The sequence below is a fragment of the Pteropus alecto genome, unplaced genomic scaffold (assembly GCF_000325575.1).
Source record: "Pteropus alecto unplaced genomic scaffold, ASM32557v1 scaffold226, whole genome shotgun sequence".
Taxonomy (NCBI): Eukaryota; Metazoa; Chordata; class Mammalia; order Chiroptera; family Pteropodidae; genus Pteropus; species Pteropus alecto.
The window spans coordinates 889473-915556 of NW_006440132.1; the positions used below are offsets into that span (position 1 = coordinate 889473).

Below are 26084 nucleotides of genomic sequence, written 5' to 3' on the forward strand. Positions count from 1 at the left end.
GCTCGGTCCAAGGGGTCCACAGACCAGTAGCTGTCATCCCAGCCGAGGAACCAGCCCACAAAGGAAGGAGGCTCAGAGCCTTGCTTCACCACGGTGATGGGGGTCCGCCTATCGCGATTAGCTGGGTCTGTCTCGATGTACCGCTTAGCTGCAGACACACACGCAGAAGGAAACCCAGGAATCCTTAGTGACTACCTGACCAGGGAGAGGCAGCTGGGGACAGGAGCTGCCTAAGATGGTTTCTGGCCTTACTGTCCTAATGCCCAATCTCTGCACTGGACATCACTGTCCCCTAAAGGCAATGACCCCCACGTGACTCCTCCACCACCCTGCCCAGGAACACGGGAAGGGACAGCGGTCACAGTTTCACTTCCTGCCTCACAGAGCTTATATAATTCTTCTCTCACTGTCTCCTTTTGTAAGATATTTGGGGTTCCCAGTTCCCAAATCAGATCTACTCAGCTACCAGGGACCTGCTTTCCAACATCCAGACCCTGGCAAGTTCAGTCCTTGGGCATCCTGGGAACAGGAAGCAGCTTCTATCTGTTCCTTCCTTTCCCTGGCATGACCCATGGCTTTCTGAAGGAACCAAGCTGTCCTTTCACCACCCCAGGCAGGGCCTAGGATGAGGACCGTCCATGGATGAGGAAGTCTCCACCCCACTGTCACAAACTCCCAGACTCATACGGGAAGCTGCTCCCACCCTGCCACATGAAACAGACCCACGGGAAGACTTGATTCCTCACCAGAGGCCAAGGCTTCCGTCTTTTCCTCTTCTTGAGAATCCTTTCCGATCCAGACAAAGACCTGGAGGCGAGATGTAAAATAAAAAGAGCATGAGGAGTGCTGACCAAACTCACTGCTGGAGGAGGGGTTGGGGGCCACAGGTGCTGGCCTGGACAAACCCTCGGTGACAGAGCCCACAGACAATGACCAGAAGGATTTGGAACAGTCATTGCAAACTAGTGACCTACAGACGTGCTTTTTCTGCCCACTCCCCACCCTAGGCTGGTCTGCAATGTCTTCTTACAGAAATTTAGTTGTTAGCTCATTCCATTAAATCTAGATTGCCGACTTCCCTCAAAAACCTGGAGGATCTGGCAGCCACGAGGCTTCACCCTCACGTGGATGAAGCTGAGCAGCAGCAGCGTCTTGGGATGGGAAGTTCCGGTTTGCCTCAGACCCCACCACGCCTTCACATCTCTGCATCCCAGTCAGGTGCCATCGGGCACTGAGTTTGAGATCCCTCTCTAGAAGTTCGTGAATCGTCCCTTTACAGACATTTATTTGTTCAATAGGTGAGTGGCCCAACATTGTGCTCATGGGTTTATTCATTCAACAAATACGCATCGAGAGTCTGCGATGTTGCAAGTCTCTGTGTGTCTGGGCCAATGCAGGCCTCAGGCTTGGAATTAAAACAACTGACCACTGTGACCACCATTTTGAGTCTTATTACGAGTTTTGTTATACCAGAAAACCTACTCAGCTGATTTTTATGTATCATCTATTTTGATATATATCTAAAATATTTTAAAGAGCACCTGTCGTTGATAAGACAGTATTAGACAATAAAATGCTATTTGATTGCTCTTATTTACAAATGTGTTCCCTGCTACACTGATGTGTCCAGGGCAAGTCCTGTGCCTATTCTGCTTATCATAAGATTCCCAGCGCTGCAGCACTTTGCCTGGAAAACACTTCGTATATGTTGGCTAAGAGAATGAATAAACAGATGAACAAACAGATTAATTAGCCAATGGAGTAATTAGTGATAGTAGCTGCATGCTTCAAATTGTAAATATCTTGGTGCTGCTCTTCCAACTGGGGAATCCAAGAAGCAGCCCTGAGGGTAGACAGGAGTCTCATGTCTTCGTGGCTGCTACCTAGAACCCTGACAACTCAAGTCACATTGATAGCAAGGGTTACTGACTGCCACCCCCATGAGAATGTAAGCCCTGCGGGGCCAGGGAATGTCTCCTTTATTTACTGCTCTATCCCCAGCATCTAGAACAGTGTCTGCCTCAAAGCAGGTGCTCAATTAATATTGGCTGAATGCATGAATGGCATTTCCCCCCTGCCAAGTCCTACACAGTGAATGATCTTCCCTAGGAGAAGAAGCAGAGAGTGCCAGAGCCCTCTAAAACCAGAACAGTGTCCGCCTCAAAGCAGGTGCTCAGTTAATATTGGCTGAATGCATGAATGGCATTACCCCTGCCAAGTCCTACACAGTGAATGGTCTTCCCTGGGAGAAGAAGCAGAGAGTGCCAGAGCCCTCTAAAACAGATGGAGGTGCACATCGAAACCTCCAGGTGACTCTGGGCAGTTATGCCTGCATAGAATATGCCATTATGTTCGACTTTCTTTACAAATAGATTTAAAGTTAAGAGTTCACTTCCCCAAGGCCTGGGAGAGAATGCTGGTCATCCGATTTGCATTTATATGCTGTTTTGTAGTTTGCAAGGTGATTTTATCTACACCTCATCTTGTTGGACTATGCTAGGTACGTACCATTGCTCCCATTTTGCAGAAAAGGAAATAGAAGCTTAGAAAGGAAAAGTAGCTTATAGCATCTCACGGACTTTCCCAGCAACACCTGGCACGACCTCTTTTAAGTCCTTCTGTCAATCGCCTTAGAGCTGGAAGTCTAGGTCCTCCCACTCCCCCCAGCCCAGAGAGCTATCACGTGTGTCCTTCGCCCACCTGGTCCCAGGTGTCCAGGAGCATGACATCATCAGTGGCCAGGTCTTCCTGCATGAACTCGCCAGGGACCTCTTCGATCTGGGAAGGAATGGAAGAGGGTCATTTAAGCACCCCAGCCAGCCTTCCTCCCCCGCAGGGTGGGCCCCCCGTGAGGAAGTCGCAGAGCTGGCTCCAGGCTGCAGCGGGCTCCTCCCTCTGTGCCATGCCATCAGGTCTGTTGGTCGCTGTCCCTGCTGCCACACGCCCCGCTCCTTGGAACACACCTCCCCAGGGGAAAGCAGGGACTCACCACAAAACGTCCGATCTTGTTGGAGCAGGCGAAGAGGCGAGGAGGGTGGGCATCTATCTTCTTGTCCTTCAGCCTTGGGGACGTGCGGTAGGCGGTCTTCCCACCCAGGGCCTCCCAGAAGCTGTCTGTAAGAGAAGGCCACACCAGTTGCCAACTGACACCAGAAGTGCCTCCCTAGCACTTCTACTCAGGTGCTGGGATGGACCCTGCCTTAGAGCAAACACCCTCCATCTTGAAATCCCAGGAGGCCAAAGAGGGAAGGGGCCTGAGAGATTTGAAGGTGATGAAACGGAGTCCAGAGAGGGCAGACTTGGCAGTCGACACACAGCCAGGACTACTTCTGCCTTGAGACCGACGACAACGCTGCAGGTTGGGGATAATTATCCTCACTCAACAAAGGAGGTGGATGGGGCTCAGAGAGGTTAAGCAACTCACTCAACATCACACAGCTAATGAATGGTAAAGCCAAGATGCAAATCTTGCTGGACTTCAATCCCTATATTCTTTCCACAACACCTGCTCTGTCTACAAGTGACTGTTTAAATTTTTAATTCATCAGAATTAAATACAATTAAAAATTTATTTCCTCATTCTCACTAATTCCCACCAGTCACATTTCAAGTGCTCATTAGCCACACATGACTAGCGGCAGATAAAGAACATGTCCACCGTCAGAAGGTTCCACTGGTGCTGTTCCAGACTGAGCTACTCCTCCCCAGGTCTATTGAGCAACAAGCAGGAGGGAATGGGCTTGAAAGTTACGAGCAGAAAGACTGTGGGCTGCCATAAGGAAAATGTGGAAATAAAGGAGGCCCATGGCCCTTCTGTGCACAGAAATTCTACAGATTAGGGGAGACCACTGCCCCTGAGAGGCTGTTACTCTGCCTACAGTCTCGCAAGGCTTCCTAGCCAATGACTACCTCCTCCAGAAGCCTTCCCTGACTGCTGCAGCCCTCGCCGAGCTCTCTTTTCTCTAACTCTTGGGGGCCTCCCTCTCATTCTCCATAGCCCTCATTTACATCCAATCTGCTTTTATTTAATACACACGAGGGGTCAAGCATCGAGGAGGGGTGAGGACAGAGCTCCCCAAGCAGAAGAAGGGAGGGAAACCTAACAGCCATCGTCCCCAGAGAGCAATAGCAGGCCCTTCCGGCCACCTCTCCTACCTGGCTCACTGCCTTCTGCCACCTGCACGAATTTGGTCTGCAGCACCTTGAGCAGCTCCTGCGCCCCAGTCTTCTCCGCCTCGTTGGCTCCTGCACCCACCCACAGGTAGGCGGTCGAGGGCGTTTTCAGAACAAAGGCATCATTGGAGTTCAGTGCACTGGCCTTAGGGGTTACCTGGGAAGATAGGAAACCAGACAAGAAGCCCTCAGCCCCCTTCTCATAGCTCAGGAGACACCGCAGCAGGACTGGCGTAGGGTGGGGACTTGGAGGAGCACACCCTAAGCCAGCTGAGGGCACAGACTTTGGACACTGAGGGGCTCAGTTGACTTCCATGAGTCACTGAGTCACTAATCACCCTGTGGCGAGCCAAGGTGATGCTAGAACTCTGGGCTGCGTCAACAGAAGTTGAGTGCCCAGAATAAAGGAAGTGATGGTTCCATTCTTCTCTAGGCTGCTCAGACCATCCTATAAAAAGTATGCTCAGCTCTGTACCTTCTACCATGACGGGGACAGTAGCCAACTGGAATATAATCAGGAACAGTGTTCAGATTGTGAAGAATGGACTGCCTGTGAGTAGTGGGTTGCCTGTTACGGAAGACGTACAAGGGGCATTTGAGCATCCTGAAGACAAGGGGAAGTCTAAGGCATACGATCCTGCTGCCAGGGCAGGAAGATACAAAAAGTTGCTTCCTAACCCCACACCCAATCCCACCTGTGCCCGGAGATCTGCCCATCAAGCCTGGGAGGCTTCAGGGAGGCCACGCCCTCCTGGGGTCCAGTGCCTGGTGTTAGTTACCTCAACGGCTCGAGTGGCTCCAGAGCTGCTGGCCCGGACCTGGAAGAGGCGGGTACTGGCGGGCGCCGTCTGCCCTCCCTCGCGGGAGGTGCCACCCTTATAGACGATCATGGGCTTCCCGTCAAATATGCTCATGAGGTGGGCAGGCTCCTTGCCTTGGACCACACGGCTCTGGCAGGGAGACAGGAGAGCAAGTCAGGGAAGTGGGGGCATAGGTCTTTCTGTGCGGCACCAGGCTCACCTCCCTCCCCGGCCAGCATGGCCCAGACCCACCCCAAACGAGGCCATCACGCTTGTGTCCATGCATGGTGTGGAGTGGGACCCTACAGCACCCAGGGCTGGGATGGGAAGGGGAGTTTCAGGAAGGTTGGAGATGCCGCTACTGCCTGTGGTCCCCTGGGCACTGCCTCAGCCGCTCTCTCCTCCCAAGAGGACCTGCCTTGCTGACCCTGAGTCTAGTCCAAGAACCAAGAGAGCCCATGTTTGCGAATATTTCCTTAAATGGAAGCACAGGGATTGCTCGTGGACACGCTTCCAGGATGGTGACATCAGCTCCGGGCACGAAGGCCAGTGGAGTGGTGAGAACAGAGCTTTGCAGATCTGGAGAGACCCCTCCCACACAGCCAGTGCACCCGAGATGCAGGCTGCAGTCAGGGGCTTGGTGGTGGGAGGGACTGCAGCAAGGAGGTCCACGCCAAGATGGGTCACATCGGCTCTTGCCCATGTGCCCACCCAGGTCCTAGTCGTGGCCCGCGAGCTAAACGTAGAGGAAGTTGTCACGTGTGTGTTACTGTGGTCCCTCCCCAGCACGACCCACCCCCGCTGGGTTGGAGCTCAGATATCAGCCCACCCCCAGGGTAAGACTTCGGGCATGTGCCTCAATCTCTCAGGTTCTTCCTCTGTAAAATGGGGTCAAGAATGCAACTCCCAAGGCTGTTGTCATGATCAAATGACCTAAGGCGGCAATCGTCCCACTCGGTGCCCGGCACCCAGAGGACACCGCTGTCACAAAGTACAGGGCCCAACTCTGGATCTGAATCTAGAGCCCCACCCACTCCAAAGGTAAGACAGAGGAAAGAGAATTGTCTTCTTCCCCTTCATCTTCCCAAACTGGCTCTGCTGCCCTCTAGGGCCTCACTCTAGCCAGGATGACCACTGAGAGCCATAAATCCCCTCACGTCAGATTTATCCTTCAGCAATGTCCCCTGTTCTCAAGATCAAGGTCAACATCCTCACCATGGATTCTGAGTGGTCTGGCCCCACTCTGATCACCTCTCCACACTCCTATCTTGGCACTCTCCACCCCCCTTCCCCCCACTCTTATATCAATGCCCCCTCCCACCTCAGGGCCTTTGCATATACTCTTCCGTCTGCCTGGACCGTGCTTTCCCTCACTCTTTGCCTGGCCAATCCCTACTCATCCATTAGTTCCTTCCTTGGGGGAAGGAGGCTTCTCTAATCCAATTAGAGCTTACCTGGGATCTATGTCCTTATACTTAACAAGCACATATAAGGAGCCTATATGGGCCTGACATGGCTTTAAATGCTACAAATGTTAACTCTTCATCTGCACAGCACTCCTGTCAGATAGGTGCTGTTGTTTTCCCCAGTTTGAAAACACAGAGGCATAGAGGCTAAGTGATCTGTCTGAGGTTGTCCACATGTGAAGACAGCATTCAAACCTCAGCAGGCCGCCTCCGTGTCCATCTGAACTGTTCTGCCTTGCTGCCTCTGCCACTTCTCGCCCACCGCATCTTATCATTCTGACTCGCTGCACACATCACAGTGTGTGATGATGCACCCATTTGTGTGCGTGTCTGTTGAATGTGTTTCTCTTCCATGACCGTAAGCCCCAACAGGATAGGGGTGGGTCTGTGTGTTCACGGCTACAGACTACAGACACATGTGAGCCCTCATAAATGCTTGTTGGATGGATGGATAGATAGATGGATGGATGGGTGAATGGATGGACAGTCAGACAGATGAGTGAAGAGATGGACAAGGCCCAGGGTATATGACCCAGAGGGGCAGAGGTCAGGGCTCACCTGGACAGGGGTACCTCCCAGCTCCTCATCCAGCTGGGCAGTCAGGATGGCAGATGCAGCAACCTCATCCTGGGTGGACTGGGCGCCCTGCCTGAAAGAGGAAGTGATACTCAGCACTGGAATTCACAACAGAAGCCCGAGTCTCTCCTCTGCCCTGGGCCTGAGAAATCCACAAATCTCCAGGTTGCAAGTAATGAAACTGAGCTACAGAGAGCCATGGATTCTCTGAAAAACAACCACAGCCAAGAACCAAACCAACGTGCCATATCCCCAGTTCAGCATCTGGCCTTGTTATAGAGAACCGAATACAACCAGTGGACTTCCTTCTCCTGAATGTGCCCCCCGGGGGCCCGGCTGGCTCATGTCAGGCTGGGCAGCCACAAGAGAAGGTGCTCTGAGACTCAAGCCCAAGATGCAGAAAGGTGGCCAGGCCATTTTCCAGTGTGGAAAGGCAGGTCAGGGGTCATGTAACAAGTGCAACATGAGGGCACTGGCTGGAAAAGACATCAGGCAATTTAGCCTCACGTGGACACATGCAGAGAGGTCTGCGTGGATGTCCACCTACAGGCCAATGGTGACAGCTCTAAGAGGGGAGATTTGGGAGAGGAATGGTTTTCTGCCCACCACTTCCTGTACTGTCTAAATTCCCGTAACCAATGTATGTTATCTGTATAAGCAAATGAAATGTGACAAATCTATGTGTTCGTGCAGCTAATTAAGAAAGACTGAGGAACTGTCACAGATTAGATTAGACATGGTTAAATGCCACTAAGGAGATGTGATGACTAAATGCCATGTGGGATCCTGGATTAGATCCTAAACCAGAAAAAGAATATTAGTGGGAAAACTGTTGAAATTCAAGTAACATCTATAGATTTGTAAGTAATATTGTGTCAGTATTAATTTCCTGATTTTGATAATCCTACTATAGTTCAGTTAGATATGAACATAGAGGCAGTTGTATAATGGTTATATTGGAACTGTCTGTACTATTTTTCAACTTCTCAGAAGTCTAAAGTTATTTCAAAATGAAAACTTAAAAAAAGAAGAAATCTAACAATCACCAAAAAGTTTGAGATTGCGAAGTAAGAACAATACAAACTAAAAATGGACTGAGATACCATTTTATAAACTATAAGGCTGACAAACATCCAAAATTTGGGTGAGACAGTCCACCAATGAGGCTGCTGAGAACCAGACACTCTCACTCGTTGTTGCAAATGGCTACAAACCGTATCTAGGGAAATTGGGTGCTATAGATCAAAATGACAAGTGCATTTACTCTTTGACCCAGTAGTCCCAGTTCTGGGAACTTACTCTACAGATATAGCGCTACACATTTAAAACGATGTTTATTTAAGGTTCCTAACCACAGTGATGCTTGTAACAGCAGAGGACTGGAATCAGCCCAAGGAGGCACCAGCAGGGCATCCGTTAACCAAATGACAGGTCCGTCACAGCGTGGAATATTATGGAGCTGTAATAAAAAAGGAGCGAGGACGCTGTGTGCTGACACAGATTGAGCTCCCAGAAGCGTAAGTGAGAAAAGCAAAGTGCGGGACAACATACAAAGCGTGCTATCTTTTTTGCAAGGAAGGGTGAGAACCAGGCATATTGGGCCATGTTTGCTTATGTTTGCATAAAGAATCACTGGAAGGATATACGAGAAACTAAGATAAGCGATTCCTCATGGAGAGGTGGGGTTGGAGAGCAGGGTGGAGAGGGATGGGAGGAGTACAAGATAACTCAATAGATGCCTTACTAGTCTGTTTTTATTCTTTAATTACATGAATGTGTTCTCTATTTTTAAAGAATTGAAGATTTTTAATTAGAAAGCGTGAGGATAAACACCTGTGTATACAGTACTTTGAGTGGAACTGTGAGAGAGATTTTCTGCTTGTCTGTTTCTCCCTATTCCATCTGTATTCACCACATCTCCTACAACGGACATGTAATGTTTTTATAAGAATAGTTTAAAAGTCCTTTCAGGAAGACAAGTGCTGTTGCCCTGTCTGGGCAGAGGACTGCCCCGCCTCAGGCCCTCACACCCCAGAGCACCCTTCCGCCCTGTTTACTCCCCGACCTGTGCTGCCATGCTCAGGGCCCAACCAGTGATCCCCACGCTCCCCCCTCCCCCCCAAACCCCCTTCTCCCGCAGCACGTGGCCCCAGACCCTCACCAGTTGTAGATGATCTGCCCCTGACGGCTGCCGTGACGGTAGTTGTACAGGATGATGTAGCTGTCACCACCGTAGAACTGCCCGTATGTGGCGGGGTTCACCGGCACTTTGTTGGAGCCTTCGACTCTCCAGATCTGTGGGAGCAAAGCCCAGCTCAACACAGGTTCGACATGGGTTCAGCACTGTGCGGCAGCCCCGCCCTGCAGCCCGCACCACCCCCAACTCCCCAACCTTGCCGGCTCAGAAACCACCTCGTGGGTCCACAATGGGACAAGCTTCTTATAGGTGACTCTGCCTGGGCTCAGACGGAAGTTAAATAATTTGCCCAAATTACAGAGCCGCCAGGATTCAGACCCCGGTGTCCTGCTCTGGATCCTTGTACGGCACCCTTGCCCCACCCCCCGCTTCCTCCTCGGAGGGATCAGCACACGGACAGTGGCTGCATGGTGCTATATAGAATCTGCTTTTAGCGAGCATAACCCAGTGAGGGCTGAGGGCACAAATCAACAGATAACTGGGATCCAAATCAGTTTCCACTCCCTTAGAGGTTGTGCGACCTGGGACAACTTGCTAAAGCTCTATGAACCTTAGTGTCCTCATCTGAAAAATGGGAATAATAAGAGTAACTACCTCGAAAGGTTGCTGCGAAGATCGAGTGAGTTTATTCATGAAAGTCTAGCACAGAGCTTGGCACACGGTGACAGCTCTGTAGGTGGTAACTACTCTTATTATTAGAATTATTATTGTTGTTATTACTAATGTTACCATTATCGGTCTCATTTTTGAATTGTCTGGACTTCAACGATCACCTCCAGAGGCAGGGCCATTACTAAGTAACCTCAGAATGACCTCTGCTGGCAGATCTCTGCAGAGCTAGTGACACGATTGTCCCAGATGGCCATGAGGTCCTATAGCGCCACCTGGTGGTGCTGAGGAGACATAGAGCCCTGTAAGTTCCGGGAAACAGATGCCCAGAATCTCTGGACTTTGAAAATTCTTGAAGGTGATAGAATGGAATTAAATCCCATTTTAGAGACGAGGAAAGTAAGGCTCAAAGAGATTAAGTAAGTCATGCAAGGCCATACAGCCAAGCTGCCAAGCTCTTTCCACACTGCCCTACCCTGAACATTTTTACTACATCCTCCCCTTCCACACAAGTAATGACTGAATAAATGAAAATAATACCAATGACAAACAATAGTAAATAAAAATGAACCCTTTTACTATTTCTATCATGTGGAATGAAATCAACGTTTGCCTGAAGTAGATTCTATCTCATAAACATCTCTGAACCCCATCCCACTCTTCTCCATCTTCCCTGTGACCTTCCTCGTCTCAAGGTCATCTTCTCTTTCCTGAGCTATTACAACAATCTCCTCATGGGGTCTCCACCTTTATTTTCCTGCCTCATCCATTTTCACAGAGAGGTTCGAAGGCACACAACCAAGCCTGTCACATTTCTGCTTTTAAAGACAAAAACCCTCACTAGCAATCACAACTTACAGGATCAAGGCCACACCCTCAGACGCGTATCAAGGCCCCTTCCTGAGGATGTTCTCAGTGCCAGGCTCCCAGCACAGCTTCCTGCCTGGAAGGCCCACTCTTCCTCTCTGGCAGCAAATTCCTACTCATACACTGAGGCCCAACCAAAGTATCCCTAGCTCTGAAGACTGCCCTGACCACCCTGCTCTCACTGTCCTTCCTCTATCCCCATAATTCCTCTGCTCACCTCCCATCTTCCAGTGACCATGCGGGTCGGACCAATCAGCTACAGGCAGGTAGGTTCTGAGACACTTGGCAGGCAGTAGGTATTTAGAATACATTGGTTGTAAAAGTTAAGACAAAAGAATCTCCTTCACCAGAACTGTGGTCAAAACCTCATAGGAAAAAGTCCTTGGGGAAAGCAGGAGGCCATGCATAGGCCAGAGGTGCCTGGGAGGAAGCGAAGGAGGGGCCTGGTGTCACACGCCCACCCCAGCCCTGCCAGTACCTGTTTCTGGCCTCTGCCATCATCATCCATGCCGTGCTGGGCGGCCATGGCAATGGAGGTGTGTAGAGTGGCAGCGTCAAAAGGCACTCTCTCCACATTGGCGATGTGACTGGAGAGGTAGGCCAAGCCTGGGCCATCCGTCTGGTCTGGGTCCCGCCAGTTCTTGAAGAATTGCTTGAACAGCGGGGTCTCGCCGCCCTCAGGAAGGATGGAGACCTGGGAGGGGAGGGCGAAGAGCAGGATGTGGCTGGGCCCAGGTCCCCCTTTGGACAGACACCGCCAACAGGGGTCCTCAGGGGAGCCTCAGACACCCAGTCCACACTCCTACCTGGCTCCAGACTCACCTGGGTCTGCTTGGGGTACTGCATCTTGTTGATGAAGTCGGAGGCCGTTTTGAGGGCAGCCTTCCTCTCCTCCACGTTGGCCTGCTTGCCTACCGGCAGATGGAGGGTGAGAGGCCCATGGTCAGTGCTGCACCCTAACGTCCAATGGTCCAGGGAAAGCAGCAGCCAAATCTCCCCCCTTATTCTTCTTAAACTATGGACAGCCAAGGCCAGACACCCCCCAGAGCTGACCACTCCTAGAGCCCCTGTGGTCCAGCGGGGAGTCCTGGCTGATGACAGCAACCACAGCAACTATTGTGGACAATTTACTGAGCACGTGTTTTGTGCTCAGAAACACGCATAGATTTTTTCATTTAATCCACATAATGACTCTATGTGATAAAGATCATTATTTTCTTGTCCTCATTTCCATATAAGGAAATCAGTGTCTTGGAGAAGTTAAGTGACTTGACCAAGGCCACTCAGCAAGTGGGAAAGCTGTGTGTGCCCCATGGACTCTGAAGCCTACACATCACGTACCTGGGTTCCCTCCTCACCCCTAGGCCATCTGTCCATGGTGGGGGGCTCCTCCCACTCCAGTCTGAAGTTTGTCCCAACCCTGGGAGCATTCCTGTACCTGGATAGTTCCTAGCCAACGAATGCCAGCCCTTGGTCCCCAGATATCTTATGGCCAAGACTGAGGAGCCAAGATGACAGTAATAATAATAACCAAGAGCATTGAGTCTCTCCGTCCCTCTCTGCCATCCTCTGTGCACCCACTGCCACCCACTGCCTCGCTCCCTTTCTGTCTTCTTCCTCAGGACTAGTCAGAGAGCATCCGAGGAGGATGCAATGCATCCACTCAGAAACATCTGGGCCAATGTTTTCCAGTAAGCTCGCATAATCGGTACCCAAGACAGTCCACAAAGAGCCCCATGGGCCCCTGGCACAGCCTTTCTCAAACAGAAACCAGGTCGCCTTCATGAAAAGCCCCAACATATATATTAGCAAGTTGAAGGCTCTTACAAGTCCTGCAGTAAACAAACCTAGGAACATAATTTAACCCAGTGTTGCCCATAAACTTATTTGACCGCAAAGCTATATGTATGTTTTTTAAACATATTTTTTACATGATGCCAATTAAGCTCTCCGAGAACTGGTATTATAACATATTTGGGAAACACTGGTTTTAGCCCAAATAGGAGATTGGAGACCCAGAGAGGAAAGTAAAGAACCAAAGATCCTCACACACTCAGTCAACTGCAAAGCCAAGGCTTCAGCTCGAGACTTCTCATGTCCATTCAGGAGCCAGCCACACACTTTACCTTCCCTCGTGAGCTGAGTGCCTGCAAGGCTGTGGGAGCTCCCACCCAAGGTCCTGTTAGAACCCTCCCGCAGACTCCAGTACCTTTCCAGACAAAGATTTTCCCATCTTTGCCATGGTCCAGGATGAAGCAGTCCTCTGACCTCAAGGCCCCCTGGGCGAAGGGGTTCTCATCAGCCACAAGTGAGACTGACATGGCGCCCACACTGTTGGAGACCTAAGGGGACGAGGGAGAGGGAGTCCAGGCCGTGAGTGACTTCCACCACCTCGGCCTGCCCAGAGGGCACCCCTGAGCCAACACACGGTTGGTCCCAACCGCTACCCCAAACGACCCTACAGCGTAACACCTGGACTTGCTCCCTCACGCTTTGAGACACGTTCAGGTTTTCATTTCCTTTTCTGCTTTGTCACAGCCACATCTGTGACCTACACACAGGTGTAACATGGTAACTGCACGGGGAAAGGGAAGGGGGATAAAATGCGGGAATGTGGGTTGCAGAGGAGAATCGTATAGCTGGCTGAAAAGGTAGCCAATCTCATCAGCAGAAATAGATAGATAGATGATAGATAGATAAATGTAAAAGATCTAAATGTGATGTGGTTTCTTGGATTGGATTCCGGAATGAAAAATTGGGGAAATCTGTATAAAGTCTGTAGTTTAGTTAACAGCCTTGAACCAATGTTTATTTCTTAGTTTTCACAAATGTACCTGGTTAAGATGTTCGGGAAAAGCTGGATGAGTGTACTATCTGTACTTTTTCTGCAAACCTAAACATTATTCCAAATTAAAAAGTACATCAAATTTTTAAATGAGTGTACTATATTAATCGAAATTCAAAAGACTGACAACAGCCGGTGTGGACGAGGCTCTGGGTAAACTGGCACTTTCAGCCCCTGGAGAGGATAATTTGGAAGGCCTTCTAGAATGCAGCTGAGTATAATGTCAGCACGCTGAATAATGAGTGCTCTGCCCTTACTGAGTACTTGCTACGTGTCAACACTGTTCTAAGCATTTCATATAATTCACAACTTATATATGTCTATAATTATATAAGTTCAATGACTCTGTGATAGTTCTACCACTATCCCCATGTTATTCACAAGGACACCAAGGCACAGAGAGGTTAAGTAACTGCGCGCCTGGAAAATACCAGTCTTGGGATTCGAACCTAGGCAGCTTGACTCCAGAACCAGTATTTTCAATCACTGATTCACTATTCAGCTTGTGACCGACCCGGCAATCCGTGTCTGGGAATTCGCCCTAACGTCGTACTTGGCGCAAGTGCAGAGAGGGATTGTTTGCAAGAGGTGGAAGTCCTCTAATATCCATCAGTCAGGGGTCTGCCGAAATTCTCTGTTCGTAATATAGAATACTATATTGCTGTTACAAGGGCCAAGCGGACCTCTAGTATAGAAAGATACTCTTGACTATGTCGAGTGGAAAAAAGAAGGCCATAGAACAGCACGAATAATTTGGATCCATTTATATCAAACAGAGATGGAAAAGTATATAATTAGACGCAGAAAGATGTAATCTGGATGTTCTTGCACCAAAATGGGAACCATGTAACCATGGTAACCCATGGAGAAAGGGGGAGGAGGAGGGGTTGATTTTCTTTTAATTGAGTATTGTTACTTTTGTAATTGAGACATTTTAAAAATAGTACTGGTTATCTTAAACCAATGAGACTGCACTGACTTTTCTTTTTACAGTCTTGAGTATTGCTCGCTATTTTATTTTTACAATGAACATGTATTACTTTATCAGAATAAAAATCACTAATGTGGTTTTTCTTTGTGGATGATGCGAATGCGCACCCCACTTTGTCGTTATTTTACCATAAATAAGCCTAACGGCCAACATGAGGGTCTCGGCTAGGCAGCGCCTTCTCCCAGGGCCCAGTCACGAGGCAGGAGTTCCTTAGCTCAAGATCAGCCTCGATTCAGTTTTAAAAATCACAAGTAAGAAACTATAAATAAAGTCATTAACTATAATCCACCGCCCTGCCCCCCCCACATGCACCCATTTCTGTAGTAATTCCCCAAGGATTTTCCCGAAACAGCTTCCTATCAGTTTTCTCTGCGGACTCGCAGAAATCCTGCAAAGCAGCCTCACTGCCTTTCTCTCCACTTTACGCTCTAGGAAACCGAGCTCCAGAGAGAGGACGTGAGCTGCCAAGACCCCACAGGCGAACGTGACACAGATTCGTCTGCAGTCAAGGGCTTTCTCTTACTCTCGGTGCAGGAGGCAAAGAAAGGAGGGGGGTGTTCCCTGGGGACATGCGGAAGCCAAGCCCCCGCCCCACACTTCACAGGCGCACTTTGCTCAAAGCAGTGGAGCTCAGGAAGACTGGGGCCCCTGCCTCCCTGTTCCGACCCCAGGGGATAGCGCAGGTCGAGACTCACCTTGTAGAGCTTGGCCAGCTTGCGGTTGGCTGCATCCTCCTTGACTGTGTCATCAGTACCCGCAGGCAGAGTGGGCTTGGGGCCCAGCACCTGCAGAGATGGAGAGATGGAAGAAAGGGTAGTCATGAGCTTCCAGCAGCCTCCTCCCCCAGAAAGGGGCCTGGGCTCCAGACAGCCCCCTCCCAGGCAGGCAAGGACCACACAGGCATCCATGCGACCTTCCAGTTAGGGAAAGGCGTCCTACGTCTCTTCACATGCCTCCTGCATTCGGAGCACAATCAGATCGGCCTGTCAAGTCCCTTCTTCCCTGTTGCCCTGTCCCCAAGAGTTCCAAGAGAACCCCCTGATCCTCTGCCTCTAGGACAGTCCTTCAGATATTCACTCTACCATTTCTTCCCAAGTTTTCTAAGAGTAACTACAGCTACTGAACACCTTCCACCACATTCCCGAAGGGCTCTCGTGTGATGCTCGTACCCACGCTAGGAGGCACAGATCATCGCTCTCACTTTACGGAAGAGGAAACTGCAGTCCAGAGAGATGAAGGGACTTGTCCACACAGCTATGAGGTGGCCAAGTCAGAATCTGAATCCAGATCCCTCAGACTTCAGAGCCTCGTTTCTCTCCTCCATTCTAGGCTACCTCCAGCCTCCACAGGCCGGCCACCGCCCCGCCCTAACCACAGGGGGTGTCCAGGCTCCTCCCTAAATAGTCACCTTCTTTTCTTCCTAAAAACCGGAACTCAACACCCCCAGACAAGCGGAAGCCAAGTGGCATGGAGCAGAGCTCATGGTTTCCCCTTTTTCCTAGTGAACTTTGCCTCCACAAAGCCAAGGGGCCGGCAGTCGCATCACACAGTTGACGAAATGGGCCATAAAATGCCAGGAATGGTCAGAAGAGGAAAGGGGGATTGAGCCTTGGTTGTGTATTTCTGACCTGGCTCCAGCATCAGGCCGGCCCTCAGAGAGGCTGAGACCCTCCTCCTTCAGCCCCCTTGGAGGGCCTGGCCCTCCCAGCCAGAGCATGTGGCTCACGACCCCCCAGCAAAGACCAGGTCCTGGATGCCACCTCTCGGGGGAGTCTGGGAGTTGCTGGGGAAGCTGTACCTCCCCACTTCCTAGAGAGCTCCAGTTTGGTAGAAAAACAAATTCACCTCAAAGTTGCCTACGAATGGAAGAAAGTAAAGAACATCCTGTCCCAGTGCTTCCCCCGCCCCCCCGCCCCCACCCCTGCACTCCTGGGCGGTGGCCGTCAGTACCTGGAGCATCGCCTCAGGCTCGCTGCCCTCCTCGATCACGTGCACTCGGGCCCGGCCACTCCGCTCGTTGTCCCGGATGCCCTTGGACACCTGTGTAGCCTTCAGCCTCTCAAATCGGTTGCTGTTGGAGCCACACCACTGGTAGATGTCCTGTAAGACGGGGACCCCATGTAAGGCAGTGTCCAGTAACAAGGTCAAGAGACTGTGGGGTGTGTGTGGGCTCACCTAGTTCTCTGCTTGCCCAGGTGAGGACTGTGGGGTGTGCACATGTGCACATCCAAGCACAACAGGTATGATCCATGTGCACCAGGCTATGGGCGTGCATGGCTCGGGGTGTGTGTTTTTTCACAGGTATAACTACACAGAGACTGTATATAAATATTTGCCTACTGGTAGAAGCAGAAATTGGTACAACCACTTTGGAAAACCATCTGGGCATAGCTACTAAAGCTCAGTCTATCAATATTCTATGAGCCAGCAATCTCTCTCCTAGGAATATACCTAATGGAAGCGCATCCAGATGTCCACCAAAGACTTGGGCAAGAACACTCTGAGAAGCACCACGTATGATGCCCCAAAACAGAAACTACTCCAAAGTGCCCACCAACAATAGAAAGGATAAGTAAATTGTGACATACCCAGCCGATCAAATCTTCTGTCGCAAGGAGAATGAACAATCTACAACTAAATGCAACAATATGGATGGACCTCAGAAATGGAATGTGGAGCACAAGTCAAACATAAAAAAGGTTCCGTGTCCATGAAACGGGCAGAACAGCAGTGCTGTTCAGAGTGTTCAGGATGCTGGTTCCCCTTGGGAGTTAAGGGGCTGAAAGAGGACAGGCAGGGCCTTCCTGGGACTGGTGATGTTCTGTTCCTTGAGCCGGGTGTTGGTTACACAGGTGTGTTTACTTTGTGAAATCCAGACAGCTGTGCACTCAGGATTCACACACTCTTCTGTGTACCTTTAACACTTTAATAAAAGCTTACACTAAATAAGAGTGTGCCTATATTTGCATGGACATTACATCACATGTAGCTATGAGGCTGGGGCGGAATGTCTGGCCCCATCCATTTGCAGGTATGAGTGCGTGTAGATTTGCAAGACATGGGTACAAAGCATCACACATCGGTAATGTGGGCCTGGGTAAGTGCATCCCACACACATGGCCATATACAAGTGTTAATGTGCAACTCCATGTGTGACACATACATATGTGGGTCCTTGAACAACACGCTCGTCTTACATGTGTAAGGATTCACTGTGGTGCCATGTCTTGTCTAGTAGACAAGAGCCTACAGTTTTTGCACAAGCCTGCCATGTATTTACACGTGAGTAAATATGTAAAAAAGGTACAGCAGATGTATATATGAACACAAGATGTCAGGGAGTCTGTCCATCAATCAAAGTCCGAGAACACTATGCATGAGGTCTGTAGACTTGTATGTGACAGGCTTGAGTCTACACACATGGGAGTCTACGTGTGCCAGGCACATTTGTACCTGAGTCTTTGCACATTTGTACCTGAGTCTTTGCAGGTGTGCCTGACTCACGCATAGAGCATGTGTGTGCACGGGGGCTGCTATTCCTGTGGCTTGCCCTGTCCATGTCTTCGCATGTGTTAACATCGGTGTGTCTACCGCCCCAGAGTCAGGCCTGGCCAGGCCAGGAGCACCTCAGTGGCCCTGGGAAAAGTCGCAGCAGGACTCACATTGCCCAGGTCCAGGATGAAGCAGTCGCCATTGTTGAAGCTGTCCCAAGACACGGGCACCTCAGTGGCACGGACCACACGCCGCCCTTTGACCTGCAAGAGTCTCTGCACTGCCACCTCATTAGGTACCACGTGCTTGAATCCTGATGCCACGCCTCCTTTCTGTTGGGTCAAGGAGACTACGTCAGATTGGGAGAGACGGTCCAGGGAAGCAGATATAGGAGAAAGAATTGGGTTGAGTTGAAGGAAATTCCAGCCTGTAGACCCGTGGCCTCCCAGCAGATTCCGCCCACTGCACCTTGTGCCACCCCTTAGAATCTCATACTCCACTAAGACCTCTGGGGCACTTTTCCTGGATCAAAAAGCTGCAAATGTTCCTTTCTCAAAACCAGTATTTCCCAAGGGATGTTACAAAGAACTCTAGTCCTCAAGACATTCTGCAAGGAAGGGGTTCCATGGGCATGGAGGCAGAAGGGCTTCCACTAAGGCCAGAAATGCAACCACCCCATCCAGGCCCCTCTTTGCTGCCTCATTTGGCAGAGCGAAGCCAAGTCTGACTCTCACTGCGCAGACTCCGTGTGGGCAAGGGGCAAAGGAAGCGAGTTTTAATTGGGCTCTTATCATGTCAACACACAGTAAGCAATATGGGAGTGTTTGTGAAATGATAATGCCCACTGGGCTGATTTTGCATCTTCTACGAGGCAGGTGTCTTTATTCCCATTTTACAGACGAGGAAAGTGGGCTCCAGAAGTAAAGGGACTTGCCCGAGATCTCATGGCTAGTAAGTGCTGGAGCTAGGATTCAAAACCAGGTGTGACGGAATCTATAGGTTCTTCCCCCAACATCAGGTTTTCTCAGAGAAAAGGTCACTAGGGTCATCCAGGATGGGAAGCAGAAACAAGCCACTGTTCAGAGCAAAGTCTTTCAAATAGAAATGTGATCTTTTTCTTGTTGCAAGTGGAGCACCCCCTGGTGGTCTGTCTTTATACCAGCATGAGGCCTTTCAAGAGCACGCCCTTGGGCTCAGCCGGGCTGCCAAGGTGTTCACAGAGCCTTTCCTTCTGCCTGCTGCAAGGCCCTTCTGCTGGGCAGCAGGTGAGGAAGGGAAGCTGGGGGAGAAGATGAAACACCCTGCCATCAACTGGTAATGACTGCAAAGAATGCCACTCACTAAGTCCTTGCCAGAGGCTGAGGCACCTGCCTTGTCGATATGCAATGTGGTCTTCATGACAAGCCCTAAGGTGAGGACTCTCACTACTCCACTTTACAGGAAAGGAAACTTATATGCAAAGACGGTAAGCCCCATACCCAGGGTCCCAGCTGGCTGGTGGCAGCGCTGGGTTTTACCCCTGAGTTTGCCCTTCCAAGGACCCGGCCGTGCCCAAGTCTGCCAGTCCAGGAACTGCTGAGTGTCTGTGTACTTGACCTGGGGACTTCATTCAACTGGAGGTAAAGAGACAGTGGATCTAAAAAGTTGACCATTTCCATGGATTCCTCAGAGATGAGGAATGGGGAGATGAAGAGAAAGATCCTTAATTTCTTTTTATATATCTCTAAAGTATTTTGTTTGTTCAAGCATACCTTTTTTATAAAAAGAAACATTTTTAAAAAGAGTTGTTTTATGTCACAAATCTTTATGTCACAAATTCCAACAAATTCTCTGTATGTGAATTTATAAAATACTTGATTTCTCATGATCCACTAGCATGTATTTCCTGATTAATTAGCTCCTCTAATCAAGACAATTAGACTTGAAAAGACTAGTTAACCAAAAAATAAAAGCAAGATCTTAGAAGACATTAGAATCTCCAAGCTCAGAGGGCAGGATTTTTTGAAATTTTTACCATTCTTTACAATTTGTATTATAATAGGCTTTGTTTCTTTAGGCTTTGTTGTTGCTTTGTATGGTCTGATCATTAGGTGGGCAGAGATTGGCATCAAATTATTTGAACAAAATTCAGTAAGATAAACTGTTTTAAAAGACACTTTCCAAATTAAAGTGATAATATATATGTATAATAAATTCTATATCAATATGAATATACATATCTATATGTTCATATACATATAGATATGTATATATATATAAATTATCTACCATTTGGGGTACATCCCCGAGAGTAGAATCATGGGGGGGCTTTTACTTTCTAAAACCTATATTTCTATACCATTTGGGGTACATCCCCAAGAGTAGAATCATGGGGGGCTTTTACTTTCTAAAACCTATATTTCTATAACATTTGACATTTCATAATCAACATGTATCACTCTAGTAGTCAGAAGAAGGAAAAAAAACTAAAGATGTATGTTTTTTAAATGTTTGACTTTTTATTAAAAAAACACACACAGTGATTGGGGCTGGTCCCCTCTACCCTCTAAACCCAGAGTTCCTTGTCTAAGAAATGGGAATGAGCACAGGAAGGGTTCAAAGAATTCAGTGAGTTTCCTAAAGTGTTCCCTGGGGCCAGGGGCTTCTAGGACTCAGCTTGGCCTAGAGTATTTGAACAAAGGATTCAAGTAACCCAGCCCGAAGGGGTCTCTAGGGTTCTGTCTGAGAGTCAAGAAGAAGGAAAGATCAACAGATTCTGAAAAGTGCAATAACTTTTAAAAGGATTTGGTAGTTGCAAAACAAGATGAGCCAGGCTCTGTGGTAGCCTTTTCTAGTAGCTCCTGTCCCCTCCCTGCCCCTTCTCACACCCAAGGACAGAACTGGCTCTGAGGTGCAGGCTTTCACAGGAACAAGTCTTGCATAACAAGCTCTGCTCCTTAGGGATCTATAATTGATGAGGATACCAGGCCAAGAACCTTGGGCTGGGCCTGCCGAGTGCGGGGGCAGCTGGAGGACTTGTAGAAGGTGGAAAACAGGACCTGCCTCGGACCTCACATTTCCACCAGGAGCCCAGGTCTTTCAGGACTGAAGTCCCAAATACAGGCCTGATTGGGAACCTGACCCCTGGAGCATTCTTCAGAGTACGGCTCAAGACCGCCCTGGAAAAATCCCCAGAGGGTGGGGGAGGCTTGTTAAACATGCAGATTCCTAGGCTCTATCCGAGCTAAGATCAGAGACCAGGGGTCTTTGAAATGGCTACTCTGAACCAGCTCCGCGCTAGCCCTTCACACCCAGATTTGAATCCCAGCTCCACCACTTTCCAGCTGTATAAGGTGCTTAACTTGTCCACATGGCAACAATCAGCAGGCACAATTGTTATATAATTGATAAATGTTTGCTGAATGAATAACGAATGGGGAGTATGTGAAAGCACACACCCACAAGCACACAACTGGCCCAAAGCCTCACAGCGGTAAGAGGGGTGGCCTTAGGACCGGAATCTCAATCTCTCCAGCTCCTGGTCAAGTGTTCTTTTCATTTCCTGCGCTAGGAGCTGCAAAAAGACCTAATCCTTCTTCAGCTCAGGGGTCTGGGTCTCAATCCTCTCACTTCTTCTTCAAGGTACCAAGGCCCTAGAAGGAGCTATATGAAGAAGGTAGAGCTGGACAGCTCAGCAGGAGCTGTGAGCATGGGTGAACTGACAGACAGGGGGCGCTGGTAGGCTCCAGGGAATCCAGCCCAGCTCTGTCCAGCCCAGGGCTGAAGCTCTGTTCTCAGGATACACCCTCCCCTTTGCTGTCTCAGTCTAGCTAGCACATTCCCATCACCCAATTCCCTGTGCCTCACCTGAGCATACAGGGGCATCTCCCTGTTGACACAGAGGACCCTGAGGCCCGGAGAGGCACAATGACTTCCATAAGGTCACAGAAAACATCAGCAGCACAGACTTGAGAAGCAGGTTGGTACAGTGGAAAGAATGCTGGGAGTCAGGAGATCGGGGTTCTGGTTCCAGCTCCGGGACTGACCTGCTGTGTAACCCTGGGCCAGTTGCTTAGCCTCTCTGTGCCTCAATTTCCCCTCCAACCCTTAAAATAAGAGCTTTGGACTCTGACATTAGGGTCCATCTGGCTATCAAAGCATGTGGTCCCCTCCTTATCCTGACCAAAGAGAAGCCCAGCTTTGCAAAACTACAGCGTTTCCTGAGTCCTTCTAAGGTGCCAAGCCCTGTGCAAGGTATTTCCCAGCTACACCTTCACCAAATCCTCTCCCCAGGCCTGAAAGACAGGTGCAACTTGCTCTCATGTAACTGGAGAGCAAAGAGAGGTTCAGGGAGGCCAAGTGGCTTGCCAGAAGTCACACAACATATTAGGGCACAAACTCTCAGGGCTCCTAGGTTGGCTTTGCTCAGCCCCACCTGGCTAGGGGCTGGAGGAAAGATCTGTGTTGGCTCAGACTCTTCAGAGTTCAAGTTTAAGAGGGATTGTGTTGGCTCAGACTCTTCAGAGTTCAAGTTTAAGAGGGATTGATTCTAATGACAGAAAGAAGGATGCAATCAAGGGTGTCCTTTCAAATACCTAACATGGGGTCCTCTGTTGGCAGGGTCTAAGAACAAAGGAGGGCAGAAACAGGTCTAGGCCAAAGGCCCAGGCAAGTGAGGGGCCCACCCGTGGTTCACCCCATGCTGCTGGGGCTAAGAAGACAACCCTGTGAAGTGATGGGGAATTTTCTCCTCTTCATCTTATGGAAGAGAGGCTCAGAGGGAGTGATTTGTGCTAGCTAGAAAGGGTCTAGGATTCAAACCCAGGGCTGGCCAACTCCAAAGGCTGAGCTCTGACCTGTCTGCCAACATTACCCCACAAGGCTGAAAGATGGGTGGACATGAATGAGTCCTGCCATTGGTGCATCTGTCCCTGCACCTGGGACCAACCTTGTATTTGATGCCAGACTTGAAGTAGCCAAGGAAGGTGGCTGACTCGAAGCCCTGGACCTCGCGGTGCTGCACGGCCCGACCGTTCAGGTAGTCATCCAGCTGCACGGTGAAGATCGCGGCTGCTCCGCTCTCATCCTGGCTACACTCGTTGCCTAGGGGACATCGGAGAAGCATTAGCCTGGCTTCCAGAGAGCAGCCCCAGCCTCCCATGGAGGAGTCCAGAGCCCCCAGCACTGCACCGGCCTGGCTGTGGAAGGAGGCAAACCCCTGCCTTCTGTGCACCTCGGTGAATCTATCTGTATGACGGGGAGGTGGGGGCTGGACTCCATGGTCTCTCAGAGTCCTCCCGGCTCTGACACCTTCCCCTACCCTCGCCTCTCTTACTCGTTCCTCTGCACTCACTCTCAGCCCTCCTGAGCGTGAAGTCAGGCCTGGGAGCATTGGCCCAATTCACAGGTTAGGAAACTGAGGCTCAGTGACAGGGCAGGACCCACAGAGTCACATAGAACTGTGGCGGGGGCTGCAGGCTCCCAATTCTGAAGGATAAACTGGGGCACAGCTGCCGCTGGGAAACCAGGGAGCTGTGGAGTAGATCCAGTGTCCCCAAGTCACCCCCAGTTCTGAATGTCGCGCTAACTAGTTTAACCATCACAATACCCCAGTGAGGTGGTGTGGCGCTACCAACACGTCTGCTTCACAGAGGACCTGAGCGACTTGCCAAAAGGCAAAAGTGGGCTCTGAACTCAGGCAAGCTGGCTCTAGAGTCTGGGAACACGGACCACTAGCCAAGTGCCTGGCACAGACTCGATGTTCAGTAGTCACTCAGCTCCCTTGGGTGCTGCCTGGGGACCCTAGCTCTGAGGTCTGCGCTTTATGGGGCTGGGCTCCGGGGTGGGGGCCGGCCTCACCCAGCCAGTAGTGGAGGTCGTACTGCAGGTTCCCATTCCTCAGCTGCACCGTCTTCAGGACGACATAGGCGTCACCTGTGAAGAAGTCTCCATAAAGGTTGCGGGGCACGGGCACCAGGTCGAACTTCTCCACACGCCAGATCTGCAGGCCAGGCTCCTTCCCTGCCTTGAGGAACTCAGGGTGTTCCACCACCATGCTGCCGGGCTGGAAGAGACAGGGCGCAGCCTGAGCGGGCGCTGGAGCCCTCATGGGGAGAGACCCCGGGGCACGAGGGAGGGTGGTTTCCAGCACCAAGAGCATCCCACTTGAGCCTCTGACTCTCCCACCCCCAAAGCGAGTCTAGCCCCTCCTATGACCCCTGTCTTGATGAGTGAGCAAACAGGGCAGAGTTTAGGCTCCAAACCCTGTCCTTGGCAAGCGTCTGTCTCTCCTACTCAGCTCTCCGGTGATGGGGGTACAGACGGCCCTAAGTCCCTTCTCCCTAAGTCCCTTCTGAGTGTCGATCGGATGGAACTGCCAAGGCACGGAGGAGTGAAATGACTCTGCCAAGGACCCAGGAATTGCCCCAAGCTCCAAGAACACGAGTTCTGGGGCCATGGGGAGATCCCCTCCGCATCTTAAATGGTAAATGTGGGGGTCCCCAGGGGCTCAGCATGTTCTCTTCCAGCATTCTCAGTGGCCCTTAGAACTAGAAGGGTCCTCAGAGAGCTCGTCATCCAACCCCATTCTGCAGATAGGGAAACTGAGGCCCAAATTGGGGAGGGGACTGGCCCAAGGTCACACAGCCTGTTTGCTTTTGCTCTTTGGAAATGGGAAGGCTTCCCTTGCCCCATCCGTACCCCCATCACATCCCCAAGGAAGGCCTAAATTACCGAGCCCAAGTGGCCTCCTGAGCTGTCTGCCTCCTCCCTCCTGCCCCCCAACGCCCCACCCCCAAATTCCATTTCCTGGAAAAGGCAGAGGATGCAGCCGGGGTCTGTAGGAGCCTGTTGGAGATGAGGTAGTCGAGGGTGGGGGAAAGGCCATCAGACATGCACAGGGGCTAGAGATGGAGTAGCGTGGGACGGTTAGCCTGGGGCCAAAAGGCAGACATCAGCAGGCACAGGTCACCTGGCCGGAGGACAGACCTGGTGGAGGAAACCAGACGGGGAGAACTCAGGCAGAGGGAGGGAAAAACACAAAAAGAAAACAGGAGAGAAGAGGAGAAACCAGACAGGGCAGAGGAGATGTCAGAGAGGGGAGAAGAAAATCATAGTGATGACGAGAAGCAAGGGAGGTGAGATCAGACAAAAAGAGGGAACACATACTGGAGAGGGAGAGAGAAATCGGACGAGAAAGAGGAATCCGAAATGGAAGAAATCAGAAGAGGGAAAGGAGAAATCAGGCGGCAGGAATGGGTCAGAAATCAGAAGGCAGCGAGGGAAAAGAAATCCCGCCAAGGTGAGGTTAGCCTCTAGGGAGAGAAACAGCCAGGTCCCCGAGGCTCCCACCCCCATCCACGGAGCCCCGGAGGCAGCAAGAGATACTTACAAAGCAACAAAACAGTTTTTCCATTCTAGACCTGAATTACTCCCCTTTTCCTAGCGCTGTATCTGCAAGAACTTACAATAGAGAGTTACTCCGGGAGCCCCCAGTTCCCCTGGGCACTCACCCGTGCCTGGGACACCCGCCCCTGGGACGCTGGTGTCTGGGCCGCCTCCCGCGACGCGGTGGCCGTGCTGGCCGGTGGCGACAGCACGCACAGAGCCAGGACAAGCATGCCGAGCAGCACGGGCGTGGAGCGGTGCAGAGTCATGGCGGCGACTGCGGCAGAGGACCCAGTCGGCAGCTGCAGCCTCCGGGTCGCCAACTTTAAGTAGTCGCCCGCCCATCCCGTCGAAGCCGGGACCGCCCATCTGGGAGGGCTTGGGGCAGGGCTGGGCCCCAGCAGGCCCAGAAGGGGCGGGAATCTGGCCCGAACTTTGGAGACATCGGGGTTCCCACCAGGACCGACACGACTGTGTGTGGCCACCCCTTCACCCCAGCTCCTGGCGGAGACCAAGTATAGGGCCTGGGTTACAGCAGGCGCTAACTTGGTGCACGTTAAATGGGCGAAGTCACGAATGACAGGGAGCCCAGCTCAGCCTCCTGTGTGCACCAGGCAAAAACCCCTCCCCACTCTGCACCTAACATCTCCAGCTTTTAGTGAAGGCTCGCCACGCCTCACATCAGTCTTTACAGTGGGTACAT

General features: G+C 50.7%; 1 protein-coding gene across 1 annotated transcript in view; it reads right to left on the minus strand.

The window, feature by feature from the left end:
• The window catches only part of GSN (gelsolin), a 26464-nt gene extending 814 nt beyond the window's left edge, over positions 1-25650 (minus strand). Inside the window, exons 1-17 of the mRNA XM_015593323.1 lie at positions 25507-25650; positions 23855-24059; positions 22944-23098; positions 18187-18348; positions 16475-16624; positions 15220-15309; positions 12898-13030; positions 11511-11599; positions 11167-11382; positions 9177-9310; positions 6998-7088; positions 4953-5123; positions 4156-4330; positions 2990-3114; positions 2701-2778; positions 747-807; positions 25-148 (exon numbers count right to left, since the gene is read on the minus strand). Of these exons, the coding sequence (XP_015448809.1) occupies positions 25-148; positions 747-807; positions 2701-2778; positions 2990-3114; positions 4156-4330; positions 4953-5123; positions 6998-7088; positions 9177-9310; positions 11167-11382; positions 11511-11599; positions 12898-13030; positions 15220-15309; positions 16475-16624; positions 18187-18348; positions 22944-23098; positions 23855-24059; positions 25507-25650 (2303 nt within the window). The remainder of the gene's footprint in view (positions 1-24; positions 149-746; positions 808-2700; positions 2779-2989; positions 3115-4155; positions 4331-4952; positions 5124-6997; positions 7089-9176; positions 9311-11166; positions 11383-11510; positions 11600-12897; positions 13031-15219; positions 15310-16474; positions 16625-18186; positions 18349-22943; positions 23099-23854; positions 24060-25506) is intronic.
• Positions 25651-26084: the final 434 nt, after the last annotated feature.